Source organism: Hyalella azteca, unplaced genomic scaffold (genome assembly GCF_000764305.2).
Source record: "Hyalella azteca isolate HAZT.00-mixed unplaced genomic scaffold, Hazt_2.0.2 contig16582, whole genome shotgun sequence".
NCBI classification, from domain to species: Eukaryota; Metazoa; Arthropoda; class Malacostraca; order Amphipoda; family Hyalellidae; genus Hyalella; species Hyalella azteca.
Window position 1 is genome coordinate 1 of NW_025946398.1, and position 21,219 is coordinate 21,219.

Below are 21,219 nucleotides of genomic sequence, written 5' to 3' on the forward strand. Positions count from 1 at the left end.
GCCGGTCTAAGTTACCCCAAGAGCTGGGGTAACAAAGACCATCACTTTTTTTGAAATTACATAAAGACTATGAGAGGCAGGAGCCAGCAATTTATGGTGAGTGAAGCTAGAGTATAGACCTGTATTTTGCATGTTTCAATTCAAGTTTACTTTAGCTAGTGAAAAAATGGCATCATTTATAAAAAAAGTGGTCTAAGTTACCCCATTTTACGGTATTTATTTTAACATAATAATAGATACAGCTCCAATAGTTTGAACATTATAGGAAAATGCCAATTAAATGGTTGTTGAAATTAAAATTTGAGGTCATACTAAGTGAGAACATTTTTTGAAAATTTCAAATTTAAAGAGAATTTAGTGCTCCTGAAGGTATTGTTTTGGATTTTGGGTGGTTTGAATGTGTTTAATATAATGAGTGTTTATGTCTCAATGTCAGACAGAAAAGTTTCTTCACAAAGAATTTGCTCAATATTGGGTCTGACTTGACTGACTTTGTGCATCAATGCAAACAATAACATGCTTCACTTGGCACAGTAATTTTTGTACTTTAGATAAGATAAAACTGCAGCATTTAAAATTTCATTTTATAAAAACGTTCTACTGCCACCAATAAATTTCACTATTTTTCAGGCAGAGAAGCTGATTGAGTTGATTTTGGAGCTTCAAGATGAGCAACAGCTGCAGAAGCCAGAATCATGTGTTGAATCCAAGTCTGCAAGCACAACACATATACCTGCTAGTTCAACAATGCCCTTCAATCATGGTTCATCAAACAGAAAGGACAAGACAGAATGCATTGTTGCTGATAGCAGTACAGATGATTCTATCTTGGATGTTGATGAAATGTTAGCAGGTGGTGATCTGAAGCTGTCAGCTGGCAAGGTGAGTTTTTGTCATCATGTGTTGATGAGTGTGATAAACCATGCCTTGATGTTGATGGCCTTACAAGTATTTATTCACCAAATTACCTATTTTATTTCCTATTTACCTATTACCTCTTGATACCTATTTCCCCAAATTTATTTACCCACTAATGCCAATCTTAATAAATATAGTTGCTAGAACAGTTTAAGTGAATTAGTTGTACAGAGTTGTTTGAACATGCATACTTGGTGTAGTAATTGGGCATATTTATTGAGAAACTAGTTGTCAACTTTATGCAGGCTAATAAATTGTTAATATACTCTTTGAAGTTAATTAAGGGTGGTCCATTTTCAGCGCAGAAAATGGATTGTGAATAAAACGCATAGTAAGTATGAAATCATTATTTATTACTACTTTTTTAATTGTTAGTACTATGGTTCATGTCAATTATGTGTGAAATACAATATTGGCTAAATGTTTGCCACAGCTTTGGTAGCACATCTTCATCTGATGGTCACAATTTTAGACGACGCTGCGGCATAAAATTCATCATTCACTGTTGCCATTTCAAACCACCAATCGGTCCATTCAGGACTCCTTAAATGGTCTGTAGGCTTCAGTTCTTGGGTCAATTGAACCTTGCAAGCATGCAAATTCAGGTCTTTATGCAAAATACGGATCAGCAAGGAGCATGATGCGTGCAATTGTTGAGCGCAATGACGAGTCAATTTGGATGCTGTTTGCAATGGTGTGGCTCTTCTGCCACACCATCGCAAACAGCAGTAATGTTTTCTGCATAACGAATTTTATGAGCATGCACAGGTGTTTTCACATCCCCTGCAGACCCAGTTTGTTCAAATTTGAGAATAAGACGCCTGATTGTGGTTTTGCTGGGCTATTATGCTGACCAAAATATTCACGAAGTGCTCTAAATGTATTTTAAGTTGACCGCACATTTAAATAAAACATTTGAACCACTCTAATGCGCTGCTCAATCGTGTACCTATCCATGCTTGAATTTGCCAATGACAGATTGATCGAAATGTCCCTGTAAAAAAAGAAAGAAGATGAAAATTAGCTATGGTTCATGAATAACTTTCTGCACTCTGTTTGGACCACCCTTTACATATATTTTTTGATTTGCTGCAAGTTCCGTAATTATCATCATTGCTCTCACATTTTGGCATGTAGGAACATCTTTATCATCACATTCCCTGCACATAGATTCATGATGCGTAGCAAAATTTTGGATATTTTCATGCGTAATTTCCAATTTGACGATGGTGGTTGTCTAAAAATCAATGTTACATTTGACAGGTGGAGCCCAGGACAGATGAGAGGAATGAAAGTGGAGGTAAATCAGGAGATTCATCACAATACATATTTTCATCCAAGGATTATTTTACTGACATTTCCTGTTAGTAAAAAATGCATGTTACCAGAATTTGTTAAATATGAAGTAAATTTCCATTGGTTATGTCCATTTCTGACATAAAAATTTGTTAGTTGGCAATTTTCTCACCCTAAATCTTGCCATTATAAATGCTATTTTTTATCTGATAAACACACTCAGTTGCTCTTGATTTCATTTATGTAATTTACTGTCTTTTAATTGCTCATTTCATGTTTTAAAATGTTTATTCTGATTATTACCTCTTAATTCTGTTTACCTGTTTTTTCTCTAGATAATCAAGAGTCAAATGCGACTAGTGCAAAGGAGCAGCACCTGGACTCGGGCAAGCAAAAGATGATGCAGCTGCTGAAGCCTCCCAAGCGGGGAGTGGCAGGGAAGAGGAGGAAATCTGAGGCCCCTCCTCAGCCCCTACTTGAGAGCCCCAACATGAAAAAGAGAAAGGTTTGTAACGAGAAAGCATGCTTCTTGAATGTAAGCTTTGATTTATATAGTGCAGTTAGAGAATGATCATAATATCCATTGTTAAATTGTTTGTTTTCTTGCATGCATGGTACTGTTATCTTTCTTTGTGAGAACTTTATAAGATAAGATGGGTTCACAGTTCTTAGCTAGGTTAGGGATACACCAAAATACTGAAGTGAAATTTGCTTTTCCAGCAGAGACAGGTCACTCACTCATCACTATGCATCGAAAAATGTACCTATTTATAAGTTTTATTTCAATAATTCAATATTTGGCAAATTTATTTGGCATCATATACTTGTATACATACTAGTCTAAATTATACTGGGTTATTCTAAATCATAGACCCATTTTAATGTATTTGTATTTATTTAAGTTTCAATTCGAAATAAATAATTTGTACGCCAATGGAAAGAAAAAAAAAAAAAAGATTAGAAGCTTTTTTCACATATTTATAAATGTTCAACACGTCCCCCTTGTGCTGCACGGCAGATATCTAAACGGTAGCCAAATTCGTCTTACACACGAGAAAGCATATCTTCTGTTACTGAGTGCACCGTAGCAGTGATACGGTTCTTCAAATCAACCAGAGTTGCTGGTGGAGGCGGGACGTAAACAGAGTTGCTGGTAAAGGCGGGACGTAAACAGAGTTGCTGGTAGAGGCGGGATGTAAACAGAGTTGTTGGTAGAGGCGAGACGTAACAGCTTCCTTAACGTAACCCCATAAGAAATAGTCACATGAGGTGAGATCAGGTGATCTTGGTGGTCAGGAGTGTAGAGCCAGGATTTTTTTTCCTATCCTACTCAACGCTCAGGAAGTGACTGATTAGAAAAGTTTCGATTCAAAAAGTTAGCTGCCGCCCAATTCCGTCTTTGAATAGGTTAAAAAAACTTGAATCGTTCTCTTTCCATTGGTGCATAAATTATTAATTTCAAATTTATACTTGAATAAGTAGGAATTTAATAAATTGGGTCCATTATTTAAAATAGCTGTGTAAAAATAAAATATTGTACTGTGTGATAAGAACTCTTATTATAGTGCATCACCAATGAAACCAGATGGTGTGTGCATCACTTCATTTACATTACTAGTGAGACTATTGGCATCACTTCACGTACTACCGAAGTACATTAATTTTTAACCAAGTAAAGAGCAGCAATGTTAGGAACTCCCCTAACAGCATTAAAGTTGAAAATGTCCACTTCACTTACTAGCACCGAAAATTTAGTTGAATAGAATAGGTCAGTCATTATCTGAAAAACAACATGCAAATTACGAGAAATAGGCAACAGTAAGAAGATAAATTCCCATCTCCTCTTGCTAAAATCTTGAATGCCATTATAATGATCTTCAAGATAGAAGAATTCAACTGACTGTTAAATAGATTTGAAGCCTTTTTTCTTGGCTTATTTTCTTCGCCAAAATTTGGACCTTTTATATTTATCAACATGTCTGCATGCACCACAATTTCTTCATACAAAGAGTTGTAACTCATTTTATTATTGTTTTATTACTGAGTGCAGACTCGCAGGAGTGCTGTGCTTGAGAACAAAAAGATGGCAACCATCTCACGCAGCCACCACAATGTTTGCAACCAGGGTCCAGTGGAGGCACCAGTGGAATGTGGTCACTCCATGTTGCTCCCTTGCTTGACGGAGCTGCAAGAGGAAGTCCAGGGCAAAGCTGATATATATGCCGTTGAACCTGTGTCAGTGGGTCCATCTGAACCCGATGCCTCTGATATCAAGACTCAAGAAAGCTCAAGTGAATCAATAAGCAATTTACCTAGCAAGCCAACCTCTTCCACTACATTAGTTGATGAAGTGAATTTGAAGCGCACCCGTTCTAGAAAATTAGTTCAGAATTCGACTACAACTACCAAAATATTGTCTTCCACGCCTGGTAAGTCTAATGTTGCACCCCGCGCTACTCGGTCATCTCTTAGTTCCAGCCTTCAAACGGTTAACGATGCAAGTCCTCGTGCCAATACTCCTGAATCAAAGGGGACCAAGTCCTATAATTTGAAGTCAGGTGCAACACTGGATGCTATCGTTGGAACTTCTGAAGTTACTGGGAGGCTCAGCTCTGATGATGGATCTCACAAGACAACAGAAACTAAACTTTTGATGAAAAAAGTTGTTACAACACCCAAGAGGTCTAGATCATCTAGATTGAGTTTTTCTAAGGTCTCAACAGTTCCAGATCTATCTACTAAAAACTCGTGCTCCGCTGGAAGCTCTGACGCTGAATTAGAAGTAAATGAGTCAAGTTGCTCAGGATCTTCGTCCACTACGTTCCACTCCTCTAAAACCACTCTTTCAACTTCAGATTCATTTGCTATAAAGTCAGACCCTGAAGTACATGGAGCAAGTGGAACTTCTGAAGTTACTGAATCAGATGCAGTCGATAGCACTACAGAAGAAACTGGAGCCACAAAAGCCCCTAGCAATGCTGCTCTCCGTGCGTCCAGATTCGAATCGACCCAAGCCCGGCGTCTGTCTGAGGCAAGACGCTTGTCGTCTCCTCGTGTCGCGCGGGTTGAGCCCACTTTTGCCAAGCCTGTCTTTGCCATTGGTCGAACTCTTGCTAAAGGCCCTGAAAATGCACCCCAACATAATGGTTAGTTGGAGCTTCTTTGCATGTGGTTTACTTTCTTTTTAAGAACTCTTTACCACCGCCTGTTTTGTTGAGAATTCACGAAAAAGTTTCGTGTAACAATTTTACCAAATTGTGTTTGTAGTTTTTCAACTAGAATCAAGTTGTGGCGCTAGGTAGTTGTCTGGAACATTCTTCATTGTCAAGATTATTTCATTATAGAGGATATCTGTGGCCTTCGAACTTTGAGGTAGTTAACTTCTCATATTCAAAGACATTAATAACGGAATGCGCTCCCTAACCGTCCAACTATTTGTTATGTGTCTTTATATTTGGATAAAGTAAGCATAACGTTGCTAAGATGTGGCCTTTTTTTAATGCTAGCTATACTTGCTGTGAATAAACAATTTTTCTGGCAGACGGCAACAAGAGCAGCGCCATCCCTCGCTTCATGGCCTATGCTCAGAAGGTCACCAAAATGCCTAATTTCAAACGCATCCACGAGAAGGCTTTCAGCAGCATGCAGACCATTGACGATTTTGTGGCGAAGAAGAAGAAACTGGGCGACTCCGTGTCTAAAGTTAGCAAGTTATTTTTTCTCTGGAGATTTATTATTAATATTGGCTACTACTAATTATTGAATGTTTTGCTATTTAAAGTTGGAGAATTTTTTGTTCGAAAAAATAAATAGCTGTCAAATTCATATATGTGAACGATAAATTTTTTTCATTTTTTTACGACGATAAATTTGTCCATGATTGCTCAAGATAACTTCTGTAGTTTGCTCAGAGTGACCGGTTAAGCTAGGCATAACTGCTACTAGTTATGACTCATGACTTGGTTTAAAAGCATCTAGTAGTCAACTATTTATTTGAATTATTTCATTGTTATGTTGTATTGGAAGGAAATGTATATGATTGCCGTCAACCTGTTTTCCATGGTAGCGAGTGCAAGCGCCTGCGCCGTTTGTGCCGAGCGTCACGGCCGTCAGCCAAGTGAAGCTAAACTTCTCAGGTGAGAGCTACAACAATACTGAAAAATATTTTTTAGAAATCAGGCCTCCCACACTCACCATTCCAACAAAAAGGGAATAATTTTATTAATTAAAAACAGGAAATGGTTCATGTCAATGATCAGGGCCCCGACCTTAACGCCTCTGATGGTGGCCTACACCGACTCCGAGGGTCACTGAGCTGTGACGCGAGCGAGGAGCGGGCCCACGTCGAACTTTTCTCAAATATATCTCAAGAACGGTCGATGCCACAGGCCTTTCTGTTCACTGCAATCCAGTTTTGGTTTTTCGGTTTATCTTTGTATTTTCTCAAGGTTAATTTAAGAAACAATTCTGATAAGTTTGCAAGCGAGTGATGATCCTGTTGTTATCATTGTGCAACGGCGTCGATTTACTGTCTCAATTCATAGTAATTCACTGGAAATCGTAAACGATACTCATATGGTGCGGTAGTAACTAAATTACTCAACAAAGTAAATTTCTTCCTTAATTACTTTTATGAAAAAAATAGATTATTACGTGATGAACTCCATGAAAAAATTTAGTTATTACGTGATTACCTCCGTTAACAAATAGTTGGTATTCCTTAAATTTCGCATGCTGGATTGTTGGAGTTACTGAAAAATCCTCCTGGTATGGTGAATGCTTATTCTAGTTATAAATTTATTTTCCAGAGAAACCTCAGGGACCAAACTCGCCAGTGGTCCAGTTCGGTGGATCAGACGAATCTGTCCCTGGAGCCCCGGGCCCTGAAGCTCCTGCTGCGGCAGCGGCTGTTAAAGCCGAGGCTGGTACTGCTAATACTGCGGCCGGCACTGCTGAGGCTGTGGTCGGCACTGCTGAGGCTGCGGTCGGCACTGCTGAGGCTGCGGTCGGCACTACTAAGGCTGCTACTGGGCCTGCTATGGCTGCTGCCGGCGCTGCTGAAGGAGCTCGTCCATCCACTGCTGTAAAATCGTACTCTTCTAGAAGATTGACTTCTCTGAAGGAAAATTTGAAGCCTGGTAAGCCCGAGTGTATCTAGCTAATGCTAATATCAAGCCAAGTGAGCTAGAAAAAGTACTTCCATTTTTGGGCGATACAAGGATAGTATACACATAACACATGCAATTCGATGTTGCTAGTATTTACAATTAAACATTTTATATGAGTGAAGAGTGCTGCAAAATGACTACATTTCTGGTTCGAATGGGTCAACATTAACTACTAGTCCTATTGAGCACTCAGCACATTCATCAGTGGGTCAACCTCAACTAGCCCAATAGATCAGTCGTAATCATGTGTTGTTTCGTCCTCCACCAGCAACAACGCCCCGTGCTTCTGTCCTGCCAACCTGGGGAGCGGGCCCCGGTCGGCGCTCGAGTGCTGTCCCGGTGACACCTGCCAGTCTCCTAAAGGCCGACAACAAACTCTCGTCGGTCAAGAGAAACAAGTCAGCAACTGTCACTAAAAAATATGGTACGAAGGACCGTCAAACTGATAACGTGCACCGGCCTGTCAGTGTCAGCAAGAGCGCTCCATGGGAAAGAAGTCAGAAACCAGACATTAAGACATCTGGAAGGAAGCTCAGCGTCAACAGAACTGTGAGCGCAGACTCAACAAAAGATGACGTCAAGAAACAGGCGGTTGGTGCCAGTAAGCTGCCTCGTTTTCAATTCACTGGTGGAGCGCCAGCGTCACAGAGCATCAAGTTGCTGGCAAGCAAGAACCCTCCTGTTATGTCAAGGTAATCCATTGACGCAGGCACATAGCCTCTTTAATTTATAGTCCTAGTTCTAGATTGTATATTCAATTCTTCTTATCTAGCATTGAACATTGAGTGTGTGAAAACTTCCAAGTGAAGCATTTTTATGTTGTTGCCTTTTTGTTTTTAATTGTGTGTAAATGAACCAGAAAATTATTGAATTTGACTATCATTGCTTATTTCACTTGTATGAACTGATTTTAAGGTCAATTTCAATATGTGTTTGAGGAGTATCTGCAGTACATCGCTTGTCATTAAATATGGAAGTGATATGCCCAGAACGTATGTAAACGACTGGTAATGCGTACTTCTCATGACAATGATAAACGAAGTAAATATTGTGACGTGCAGGGCGGACAGACGTGCCAAGGACCAGGAGTTCATAAAAGGCGTGCGCACCAACAAGCGCTTCCGCCTGCAGATGGAGCGTCGGGGCATTGACATTTGAGGCGTTGCATTCCTGCTTTGAAGAAAGCCTGCACTGCTTACAGGGCTTGTATCTTGTCTACGATACTTGGCTGTCCTCAGTTTATTTCTTCTCGCTTCAAAATTGCCAGCTCACGAATGTCACTAATTTCTCCAAAACATTACCATTTCACAGTTGCTATTGTATTCTCTGAAACTAACTTATTTAGGTAACTTCAGAACAAGGAAACGCCACCAATGAACTGCGTCTTTTAAATATGTTTTTCATTATTACAAATTGATTTGTTTCCCGTTTCATATATTATCGCCTACATGGTGGAATTCATGCTTAGCTTACGATTCACTGATATTGAAGCCGCTCATTGAAGAGTACCTTGTTAAATTTCGAATCCTGAAATAATCAAAGTGATTGAGTTTGAAAAACTGGTTCCAATATTCTAATGAGAATTGATCGTAAAAGTTTCACCTTATTTCACCCATGTGTTCTGTTCGCTCCATCTTGAAGATTGTGATCGGAGGAGAATGCGTTTCATCAGTTCAAAACTCGTTCTGCGTGTACTTTTGTTTGCTTCATTTTTTTTTATTGGTAGTGGATTTGAACTGTAATTTTTTTTTTACGCAAACATCTCGTAGTCTTCTTCATTGTGGCAAACAAAATCATTGTTTTCTTCGTAATATCCTGAGTAATCACTGCTAATATACTAATAAAAGTCATCCAATTATATAAAAATGTATTATGACATTCTGACTTTATTGGCCGTTATTTTTTCGTGCTGATTTTGAGGAGTGATGTCTTGGCGCGGTGATAGGTTAACCTTTACTGCAAGGATTTGTTACGTTCGCGCGAAGCATAATATTCGAAGCTCCTTCGCTGTTTTTTTTGCACTTGTTATTATTTGTCTTCTGTTCGTTACTTTAGTGCATGGTAGTTTATATGTTTTATATAATGCACCTAGAAACTTATCTGCTATTAGTTCTGGATCATTACACTTATTGGTGCATGTGTCCTTGACCAAGCTGCATAAGCAGCTGCGTCGACGACAGATCTATTCTAAGATGCACACATGCAAGAATTACGACATATTCTTAAACCTTTCATTTATGCCATCATCGTCAAATGACTTGAAGACTATGAAGAATGAATCAATCTGGTTGCCGATAAAATTTTTGTGCGCATTTCAGGGTTTCAGCTGGTGTTAAATTTGATGATTCACCGTTCAGCAACAGCGCTGTAACTGTCAGCTAAAGAATGGCAACGCGACTGATTCTGACACAAGTCACCGTGCGATGGAAGTATTTTGGACTTAGTCTGTTAAATGCCGTTGTATGAATGGTTCGAGGCGATTTATATTAGTGATGAACACGACTCTAGTAAATTGATATCTTTTGAGGTAGGTAATATCTGGGATGTACAAATTTAATAAAAATAATGAGTCTGTTAAATGCCGTTGTATGAATGGTTCGAGGCGATTTATATTAGTGATGAACACAACTCTAGTAAATTGATGATATCTTTTGAGGTAAATAATATCTGGGAAATACAAATTCAATGAAAATAATGAAGTGTCTCGCAATATATTATTTGTACCGATGTAAGCTCTTATGCATTACTTAACAATAGATTTGCCTGACTAAATTACACTTGACTTTTAAGGTATTACTTGATACTTTATTATAAAGTCGTGGCTGTACCTTTCTAATTCGCTATTTTCTCGCATGAAGAATGTAGCGTTTGAAATAACATGTCTCAATAATGAGAACATTCTATCTGTGTTGAGTTACATGTCCATTACTATCGCTTTGCTTTCAATATACTGGCTACTTACCTCAGTAACCTGGGTTTATTATCCATCAGGTTACACAGCAGGTTATTCTGCGCCTTTGCGTTGTCGTTATGTCTTGTTTATTTCATTCTACTGCTTAAGATATGGTTCAAGATATTACCGACCGAGTCAAGGAGCCATCGTTTTCCAACAGTTAGTTAACTCGGTATTTGGAATTGTTTCAATACGAGGTGGTGGAAGCAGCGATTATGTTCTAATGGCGCTTCGACCAAGCGTTGCAGCGCTTCAACCCAAGCGTTGGTACGTTGTAAGCACGCACATATGAAGGAAACGAGTAATTCTTGAGAAGTTATTGCACAGATCAGTCAACAGAATTTGAAGGGTATGAATGTATTCAACGAATGATTAACACGTTGGAGTGCGGCACGACCCACAGGTGGCTTGAATGGTATTTTTCCCCGAGAAATTCCGCGATTTAGTTTTTCAATTGCGATGGCTAACAAAAATTTATGATGTCTATCCTTTCTTATTACATTATAAAAGTGCGGAAGAAAAGAAAAATTAAATTTGTGCACCGGAGACAACAAATTTACCAGTATATTTCGAATTATTGGCATATTTTTGTCAGTCGTTTTTAGGCCACATGGAAGCCCTATTAGGCCAACGTGTTAAATTAAGACAAGATCTGCACGAGGGCCGCGTAAAAATCCGATGCGTTTAGCAGGTAAGTCTTCGCCGTGCTTGAAAGATCAAGTGAACAAAGTAAGCAACTCAGGAACTGATGTCGAATAGCAACTAGGGAGTTGAATCCATATTAATAATCTTGACTCTCTACTGACTCGAATTCAAAATTCAAACGCGAACAATTCTCTTGAATGTCATAATTATATTTATCAATTCTATAGCTCATTGAACACCATTTATTTTCTAATTATATGTAACCTTGTTAGCTAATATTCATCTAATTACCTCATTGTTTACTATTATGCAATTCTAAAATAATAAATAAGAAATTTTATAATTTTTTACGCATGAACAATATTAGTGTAATTTCTGAATAATAAAAATTCTGTAAACGTCATAAATACTTTGAGGTTCTAATAGGGTAATTAATTAAAACTTGCGATTTCTGTTTAGAGTGCGCCAGCGGGCAACATTATGATTAGCCAGTCGTGCCAATAATGCCTTAGCATGAAGTAGTACACATTGACCCTATGTCCTCCCCTGGCTCCCCCTAGGAAATTACTGCACACTCAGGCAACTGCTGCACACCCAAGCAGGTACTGCACACTCAGGCAGTTACTCGACACCCAGGAGACTATTGCATACCTTAGTACCATGACAGTCACTGCACACCCATGGCAGTTACAGCACACCAACAATGTCAGTTACTGCACACCAATGTCAGTTACTGCACACTAATGACAGTTACTGCACACTAATGTCATTTACTGCACACCCGTGGCAGTCACTGCTCACTCATGCAGTTTCTGGACCGCAAGACAAGGCAATCACTGCACATCCATGGCAAGCTCTGACAAAAAATTTCCTGCGCTACAGGGCTCGCATTTTTCACATTAAAAGAACAGTTAACTGTAGGGGCTTATTTGTTACTGTTACCTGCTACCCTGCATTCAAACTGCGCAATTAGAGTTCATTTATTCCTTACACTTCGTCACTGAGTGACATGAACAATTTCCGCGTTTGTTCAATCCTTGTTTGTAGTCAGGTGAAAATTCCGTTTTCTATAAATGAAGAATGATGTTTTCTTTCTGGGGTGTCTATGGAGATGCATGCATGATCAACATAAAACTTATATTCTAGGGTACAATGTACAATTATTCCACTCTCAGGTATGTGGGCTGTGGCAATAAAAAATCTATGAAAAATGCCACATACACGTCTATTTCTATTTACTATATTACCTTTCTGTTATCTATTCTTATCTTGGAATAGAAAACTGATCCGTTGCTTATGTAATCTTGGTCATTTTGGTAAGATAATTTCTTGGTACCTATATCATTCCCCGACAGGATTGATAATCAAGTAACTCGTCAACTGGATTAACTTCCTATAGTGTGCAGCAGCTGCCTAAGTGTGCAGTAATACAGTAACTGCCAGGTACTGCATTCGTCCAGCGCTGCGCCGTCAATTAGATGGCACCGCCTGAGCGGTCGTCGCCGGGAAGCGCCTGCTGACATATCAAACTCGATAACAAAGTAGCATGCATCCAACTTTTCCTTGAATTCACGGCATTCAGAGCCCACATTTCTCTTCTTTCCTGGTCCCGACATTGTCACCTGAAACACTTCCAAACTTGGGTTCACACTGGCAAGCAGACCAGGACGATAATGTTCTCCTCAATCAAAGGGTCTTGGGTGGTTCATGGCAACATTTGTAAATATTTTATCCATTTTTAGAGACACCAGTCACACCCATTTACTGTTTTTTAGTTCATGCGTAATCAGAAATAAACGCCACGCTCGATTTTTGTACACATTATGTTGATATGCGAGATACCCTCGGCGGGCCGGATGGAACCTAGCCGAGGGCCGGATCCGGCCCGCGGGCCGTAGTTTGGAGACCCCTGTTCTAGGGTACAAATGTACAATGTACGATTATTCCACTCTCAGGTATGTGGCAATAAAAAATATGTGGAAAATGCCACATACACGTCTATTACTATATTCCCTTTCTGTTATTTATTCTTATCTTGGAATCGAAAACTGATCCGTTGCTATGTAATCTTGGTCATTTTGGGAAGATAATTTCTTGGTACCTATATCATTCCCCGACAGGATTGATAATCAAGTAACTCGTCAACTGGATTAACTTTCTATAGTGTGCAGCAGCTGCATGGGTCACCCATGCAGCTGCTGGGTGTCCCCATGCAGCTGGGGTGCAGTAATACAGTAGCTGCCAGGTACTGAATTCGTCCAGCGCTGCGCCGTCAATTAGATGGCACCGCCTGAGCGGTCGTCGCCGGGACGCGCCTGCTGACGCTGACTTGTTGAGCGCCTCACGCTTAACAACTGCCTCCCCTTGCCTCTCACCACCTCCCCCCGCCTCTCATTGCCTCCTCGTGGATACCCCTGCCTGCTACTGCCTCTTCTTGATCTACTTCCTGCCTCCCTCTAACTTCCTTTGCTTTTCCCTGCCTCCTTTTAACTCAAACTGCCACCGTCAGCCTTTCGTGCCTCCTCCAAACTCAGCCTTTCCTGCCTTTTCCTTCTGCCTCCCTTTGCGTCCTTAAACCCTAAACTGTCTCATTCTGCACTCCCTCCTCCTCTCCTCTCCTCCCTCCCCCAGCCTACTACAACCTACTCCTGACTCCCCGCACTGCTCCAACCTACGTCTGTCCTCTCACAATATTTGCCGCTCACCTCGTACCGCCCTCACCGGCCTCTTCTGCTCACTTCTGCCTCCACGTCTTTAACTCCACGGATAATACTGCCAAGATTTAAGTTACTGGCGTCCGAAAATCTGCTGCAATGGTAGATTTTAGAAATCATGTTTAAGGTAACACTAAAGTTTATCAAAGGCTTATTAATACGCATTTTCATGTCGAGATATCATGTTTAAAAAGCACCGCAACTGCTGGCTGATGAGATCACACGACTAAAATTTTCTTCGCCTATGTTTCGAAATGGAAATGCTATTAATTATTGAATGCTGAAAAGTACATTTAGTGCTGACTAGTAAATTGAGCATTTAAATGATTCTTGGTAATTAAATAATTGGTGCGTTTAAACATTCTTGGCAAACAGTGAATCTAATTCTGTGCTTGGCTCTCTGTCTCTATTTCTTTTGTATCCTGTTTTACATTAACAAATATATTATTTTACTAATATAATAGCTGACTTATTTGCTACAGCAAATTTTCCCATGGTCGTAGTTTGTTTTTAACGTTCACGGGTAATAGAGAGTGAAATTACTTCCGGTAATTCTGATGCAAGTGCGCTCGCTAGCTCGTGAAATGCTGGGTAATTTTCTCTCTATTGCGGACAAAATAAATTCCGTATCAATACAAATTGATACGGTTTTCTAGACTTGGATTTTGGATTCTCCGTATTCTCTCAGTCGAAAGAACATCTTATTTGAATGACGAATAAGTTTTTTATCCGTGTGATTTCTGAATAGAGCATTTTTCATTTCATTTTGATTGTTCAAATGCAAAATAAATTTTGACTATCAACTTGATCATCCATGTATTTTCGTGTGCCAAACAAGTGATGCAGTTTGTCTCCTAAATATTTCGGATGAAATTTTGATTACCTTGGATCTTCTATTTCGAAATTTCGATTTTACAAATTAAATAAATTACGCAAGGTAGAAAGTTGAAGGTAATTTGCATATGAATTGTTTGAAGATGATTTGCAGCTAAAATGCTTGTTTGCCATGATTTTCAATGATGGTTGAATGTAATATGAATTTGAGTAAATTGTTTTGTCATGGTTGATGGTAATCAGCAGCGGTAATTATTGTTCACAATGGTTGAAGGTAATCAGCAGCAGTAATTATTGTTCACAATGGTTGAAGGTAATCAGCAGCAGTAATTATTGTTCACAATGGTTGAAGGTAATTAGCTGAGCAAACATTTCCTGTTCAGCGCTGCCTGAGGGCCTGAGGTCGCGTGCGCGGCGGCCATGAGGCGCGTGACGTACGGGACTCGCCGGGCTTACCGACCCCCGCTGATGGACGGTCATAGGGCGGCCTGGTGGTCTGATGGACGGTCATAGGGCGGCCTGGTGGTCTGATGGACGGTCATAGGGCGGCCTGGTGGTCTACTGATGCTGCGACGCCTGATGCTGCGACGCCTGATGGTCCTTGTCCAAATTCCAAGTTGAATGAACTTTCGTGAGTTGAGAGGATCTTGTAAGTCTGAATGGGGTTCTCAAATTTAGTATCTCGACTTGTAATTAGTATATTGCGTATAAAGCAATATTCAAAGTTGAAAATGCATTACAATCATTTATGATTTTTTCTAAATCTGCAGTTCTTTATGTCTGTGGCGTACCATCTTCCGTCCTGCCAGTTACAGCTGCTCTGTCAGGTCCAACTTAACCTTTCAAATTTGGCTCAATCTGTCAGTTACGCTTTCATCCGTTGGTTCCAATCAGTTATTTTTCGCTTGATTCAGTCACTTGAATTTAGCGCTGAACCCGCTACACTTGGTTCGCGCTCTCAAGTTTCAGCTTTTAACCAAGAGTTAAATCGGGCAGGCACGCAACCTAAGTTTCCCGTGAGGCGCCTTGCGTCGAAGACACAAACTTGAAGTTTTCTCCGAACTTCCCCAGAGTTGAGGGCGCGTCTGCCCTCAATCTTGGGGCTTCTTGTCAATTGCTGCGGCAAAATCAATCTCCAAATTGATTTTCGACAGCGCCGCTGAAAATAAAAGCTCAGCTGAGACAGAGAACGATCGGCTGCTCTACTGATGGAAGATCGATATTATTTTCCATCGTGCTGACGTAACAGTAAAAGTTGTTTGAAAATAATTATTTACAATTGTTGTTTACTGAATATAATATTCTATAAACTTTTATTGTGTTTGATGCGACTGTCTCGATCAGCGAGGAATGCGCCCGACTATTAAACGAATTATCTCGTATTCATAAATTATTTCTAATGTTGAACTCTACAAATCTATTTCAACGTAAGCAAAGCTGTCATCATCAATCATGCATAAATTACTTGCGCATTTTTTTGCTTCATAAAAATTAAACTAATTTTCTTATGCCGACTTCGAATTTTCTCAATATTTTTAATAATATTTAGAGAAAGGGAGAGAAAGGAGATGCCCTGGTTAACGTGAGCCAAAAACTCGAGGTTCAAGGTTATCGATCAAATTTCTTACATTCATTATATGTCTCCTATAACGTTATTTCTAGACGCAAGCTGCCTAGAAATTAGATAATTTTAACGTATTGAATGCGTCACTTTAAAAAGATTTAAACTAGCGGATATTTCGTTATAAAGTAGAAAATTTCAAGCATGACTTCACCATAGTGATTCACGCCTACGGCGCTTTATGGGATATCAATCGCATTGGCGGGCGCAATGAAGTTTATTTTGTTTAGTGAAGGGTAATGAAGTCTTGGTTCTCTTCGTCGTGAAGGGTAATTAAGTCTTGGTTCTCTTCGTCATGAAGAGTAATTAAGTCTCGCTTCTACTCGTCATGAAGGGTAATGAAGTCTCGCCTCGTCCCGCCATGAAGGGTAATGAAGTCTCGCTTCGTCTCGCCATGAAGGATAATGAAGTCTCGCCTCGTCCCGCCATGAAGGATAATGAAGTCTCGCTTCTACTCGTCATGAAGGGTAATGAAGTTTTACTCCTCCTCGTCATGAAAGGTAATGAAGTCTTGCTTCTCCTCGTCCTGAAGGGCAATGAAGTTTTACTCCTCCTCGTCATGAAGGGTAATGAAGTCTCGCTTCGTCTCGTCATGAAGGATAATGAAGTCTCGCTTCGTCGCGTCTTTGGTTGCTACACTGAAAGGAGATGAACGCATCAACAGACCAGAGTCACGGTCTACAATTCTTTTAATTAGAATCGAAGATAAGATAAGATCGATAGCTATGACAGGAATTAAAACTTTTTAGTTCAGCAAGACTTGGTCTTTATTGCCGGTACATATTCAGACTCTTCATAGAACTTATGGATAATAGAGCTCCCAAATTTGTGGGATCTGAATGCTTTTGCTTACATTTTATTTTATTATGAAATTTATTACCGAATGGAAAAGCAGAGGAATGTAAATTTCTCAGCGTTTTATTATTTCTATAAGCAGTGTGTATAAAATAATTTTAGAAAAAAAGATCAATCACTACAAACTATTGCTAAACTTCCGAATAAAGCGTACACTTATTTGAATTAGAGCACACGAGTAATATGCCAAATCAACTCGATTTATGTCAAAAATGTTTAACCATTCACCATAAACTCCCTCAAAATCTTAAACTCTGCAAATTTAGATACAAAAAGGCAGTGCAACATCAGGAGATCACTTTATGATATATATTTCATGATACTAATTAAGATAAACAACGCTCTATTTCATACAAACCATTGCGTAGCATCTGAAGCAGCAGCGGCGATAACTGGTACAAGTAACACGCTAGCACCGAGGCTAGTGTCATCGCGTGACGCCAGAGCGACAAAGTGTTCGCTCGCTCAAAACTCCTGCGCGAAAAACTTACGCGAGGCAAAAGTGCGGCGAAGAAGGCGATGATTGGCCTGGCGAGTTGACTTGGTCCTGGGGCCATCGAACAGCAATTTCCTGTTTTGTTCACTAGCTGGGGCTGGTTGCGAAAAGATCTTTATTTTCTTACAGCGGTCGTATTCGTTGAATGCAGAGTGCAGTAAATGGGTTAACAGTGGAGAATAAATAGCTCCACGTTCTGTATACTCTTATTTCAATGATGGCCATTTACTTTGTTTTTCGAACTATCTCCAGCTGAAATCTAAAAATTGTCAGACATGATAATGAAGGAGTTTCAACACGTTGATGCAACACTGAAATACTTGAGATCAAGTTTTACGTCGTAAAAAGTTGAGTATAGCATTCTGAGGTCTAACTCACTTTCTGACGACCTGACGTTCGTATCATCTTGGACGTTAAGATTGTGAGGTTTTGAGCATATTCGAGCAATCTTGATCGTTTTTTGCAAGAAAAACTAACAAATACTGACGATAGAAGCGTAATGAAGTTCTTGCTAGAACTTCTTCTTAGCTTCGAATGTGTTATACAGACAGAATAGCTCATAGCATAGAATAACATCCTTGCACAAACGATCGTCGTCGCACACATGGTTATGGTCGCACATACGATCATAATAAACTAAAATAATTCTATCTCCTGATCCGCGTGCCGGAATTTATTTAACTGTTCATATAAAACTGAAATTTTCTGCACTTGGACCACAAGAAGTCGTAGCAAGAACGCTTCACTCCTTGCGACATCAATCGCTTCGAATGCAGGTTCGTTTTTTGAGGACTNACAGCAGGTTATTCTGCGCCTTTGCGTTGTCGTTATGTCTTGTTTATTTCATTCTACTGCTTAAGATATGGTTTAAGATATTACCGACCGAGTCAAGGAGCCATCGTTTTCCAACAGTTAGTTAACTCGGTATTTGGAAAGTGACGAGGTGATGTGACGAGATGAAAGTGAAAGTGACGAGATGAAAATGACGACACTTTCAATACGAGGTGATGGAAGCATCGATTATGTTCTAATGGCGCTTCGACCAATCGTTGCAGCGCTTTCACCCCAAGCGTTGGTACGAAGTTCCATGCACGCACATATGAAGGAAAGAAATAATTCGTAGGAAGTTATTGCACAGATCACTCAACCGAGTTTGAACAGTTGGAATGTCTTAAACGAATGATTAAATGTTGGAGAGCGGCACGATCTACCGGTGGCTTGAAGGGTCTTTTTTTTCCCCCCGAGAAATTTCTCGCTTTAGGTTTTTCTATTGCGATGGCTAATAAAAATTAATGATGTCGATGCTTCCTTATTACATTAGAAAAGTACGGAAAAAAGAAGAATTAAATTTGTGCACCGGAGCCAACAAATTTACCAGTATATTATGAATTATAGGCATATTTTTGTCAGTCGTTTTTAGGCCACATGGAAGCCCTATTCGGTCAACGTGTTAAATTAAGACAAGATCTGCACGAGGGCCGCGTAAAAATCCGATCTGTTTAGCAGGTAAGTCTTCGCCGTGCTTGAAAGGTCAAGTGAACAAAGTAAGCGACTCAGGAACTGATGTCGAATAGCAACTAGGGAGTTGAATTCAGTCAGGAATTATTGGTATAAATCGTGTAAGGAAGCGTGGAGAGATTTTTCATAATTTTTTCGATTGACATTACCATAGAAGATTACCATATCATCACATTACCATAGATGACATGTGATGATGATCCATTTTAATAATCTTGACTCTCTACTGACTCGAATTCAAAATTCACGCTATCAATTCTTTTGAATTTCATAATTATTTTTATCAAATCTATAAGCTCATTAAACACCATTTATTTGTAATTATATGCAACCTTGTTAGCTAAAACTCATCTAATTGCCTCATTGTTTACTATTATGCATTTATAAAATAATAAATCTGAAATGTTAGCATTTTTTAAGCATGAACAATATTCGTGTAATTTCTGAATAATAAAACGTCAAAAATACTTTTAGGTTCACTTAGGGTCATTAAAAAATTGTGAATTCTGTTTAGAGTGCGCCAGCGGGCAACATTATGATTAGCCACCTGCCACATAGCCAGTCATGCCATATCATGAATGCCTTAGCATGGACTCAGCCTCACTCCATGGAGTAGTATTCACTCACTCTATGCCCTCATCGGGTTCCCCCTAGGAAGTTACTGCACACTCAGCCTGACTCAGGCAACTGATGCACACCCAAGCAGCTGCACACTAATGTCAATTCGGTGCTGGAGTGGCAGTTCGTGCGATGCCGGAGTGGCAGTTCATGCGATGCCGGCGTGGCAGTTGGTGCAGCGTCAGAATATCAGTCCGTTCGGCGTCAAGTTATCAGTTCGTGTAGTGTCAGAGTAGCAGCCCCTGCAACGTCAGAGTAACAGCCCCTGCAACGTCAGAGTAGCAGTTTGTGCAGCGTCAGAGTAGCAGTTTGTGCAGCACCAGAGTAGCAGTTTGTGCAGTGCCAGAGTAGCAGCCCCTACAGCGTCAGAGTAGCAGATTGTGGAGCGTCAGAGTAGCAGCTTGTGTAGGGTCAGAGTAGCAGCCCCTGCAGCGTCAGAGTAGCAGTTTGTGCAGCACCAGAGTAGCAGTTTGTGCAGTGCCAGAGTAGCAGCCCCTACAGCGTCAGAGTAGCAGATTGTGGAGCGTCAGAGTAGCAGCTTGTGTAGGGTCAGAGTAGCAGCCCCTGCAGCGTCAGAGTAGCAGCCCCTGCAGCGTCAGAGTAGCAGCTTGTGTAGGGTCAGAGTAGCAGCCTCAGCAGCGGCAGAGTATCCCTGAAAACCTGTGATATCTTTAGTTGATGTAATTCAATTCAGATGTAATTCAAAAAACTTCATCCAAACAATGAGTACTTTAGATTTTGGGAACGTTTAGCATTTTTTCTGGAAGCGACCATGCAGCCGACCGCAGCGGTACAAGGGTGGGTGTATGGGCTGCTATTCAAGGTCTTGAAATTTTTTCCTTAGTTTTGTTCTTGGTGCGAAGTCTGGTGGAGCTTGAGGCCAACTTGACCTTCTTGCAAACAACGAGAAAAAATAACTGCCTCAAATGTTTCGTGCATTTTAAGGAAGCGGAAAATAGGCTGGCTTAGCATGCGGAGCACTTAACGCGCTGAAACGCTTCATAACTGCAAATGACCTGAGGTCAGGTAGAGCTGAGTGACGTCATCGGCAGCGCTAGGGGCGGAGCTTCTAGTGTCACAGCAGGTCAGGAGGAGGACCAAGCATCAGTGAGCCCAAGTCATGGTGAGGAGAGCAGTGTGAAGCTCCCTGGGCTGAACCCTATAACAGTAACGTGATCTCATAGGTCCTTCAACTTTCCACGTGATTCAACATAAGACCATTACGTGACGGAAATAAAAGTAAAAGGGAATGCAGCAATTTTCATAAATTACAGCGTTTGGGAATGTGCTTTAACCGTCAGGGTGTAATTGAGAGCGTAATATTGCCTCGTAGATCTTAAATGACCTCAGCCTCGGCACAATTTCTGACGCTTGCACACTTCCAGCGCGAAGTCCGCGCCGCATTAGGGTAATTAGGTTCCCTTTTTATGAATAAAAGTGTTCAAAAATACAGAATACACTAGCGAATTATTGCCTGATATACTTTATACTTTGTGAACAAATTGAAAACTACCACGGTGCTTGTTAACCTATGCAGTGACAGACACGCAATTTTGGAAAACCAAATATTTTTGCGCTGTTAT

General features: G+C 40.2%; 1 protein-coding gene across 1 annotated transcript; it reads left to right on the forward strand.

Moving 5' to 3' along the window:
• Positions 1 to 630: 630 nt before the first annotated feature.
• Positions 631 to 10,348, forward strand: LOC108678759 (the record flags this gene model as incomplete). The annotated part of the gene is given in 9 exon segments (XM_018167226.2): positions 631 to 882; positions 2,182 to 2,218; positions 2,550 to 2,719; positions 4,265 to 5,360; positions 5,756 to 5,916; positions 6,281 to 6,350; positions 7,023 to 7,352; positions 7,651 to 8,074; positions 8,444 to 10,348. Coding segments are annotated over 9 exon segments (2,637 nt in total), but the record flags the coding sequence as incomplete, so codon positions are not given.
• Positions 10,349 to 21,219: the final 10,871 nt, after the last annotated feature.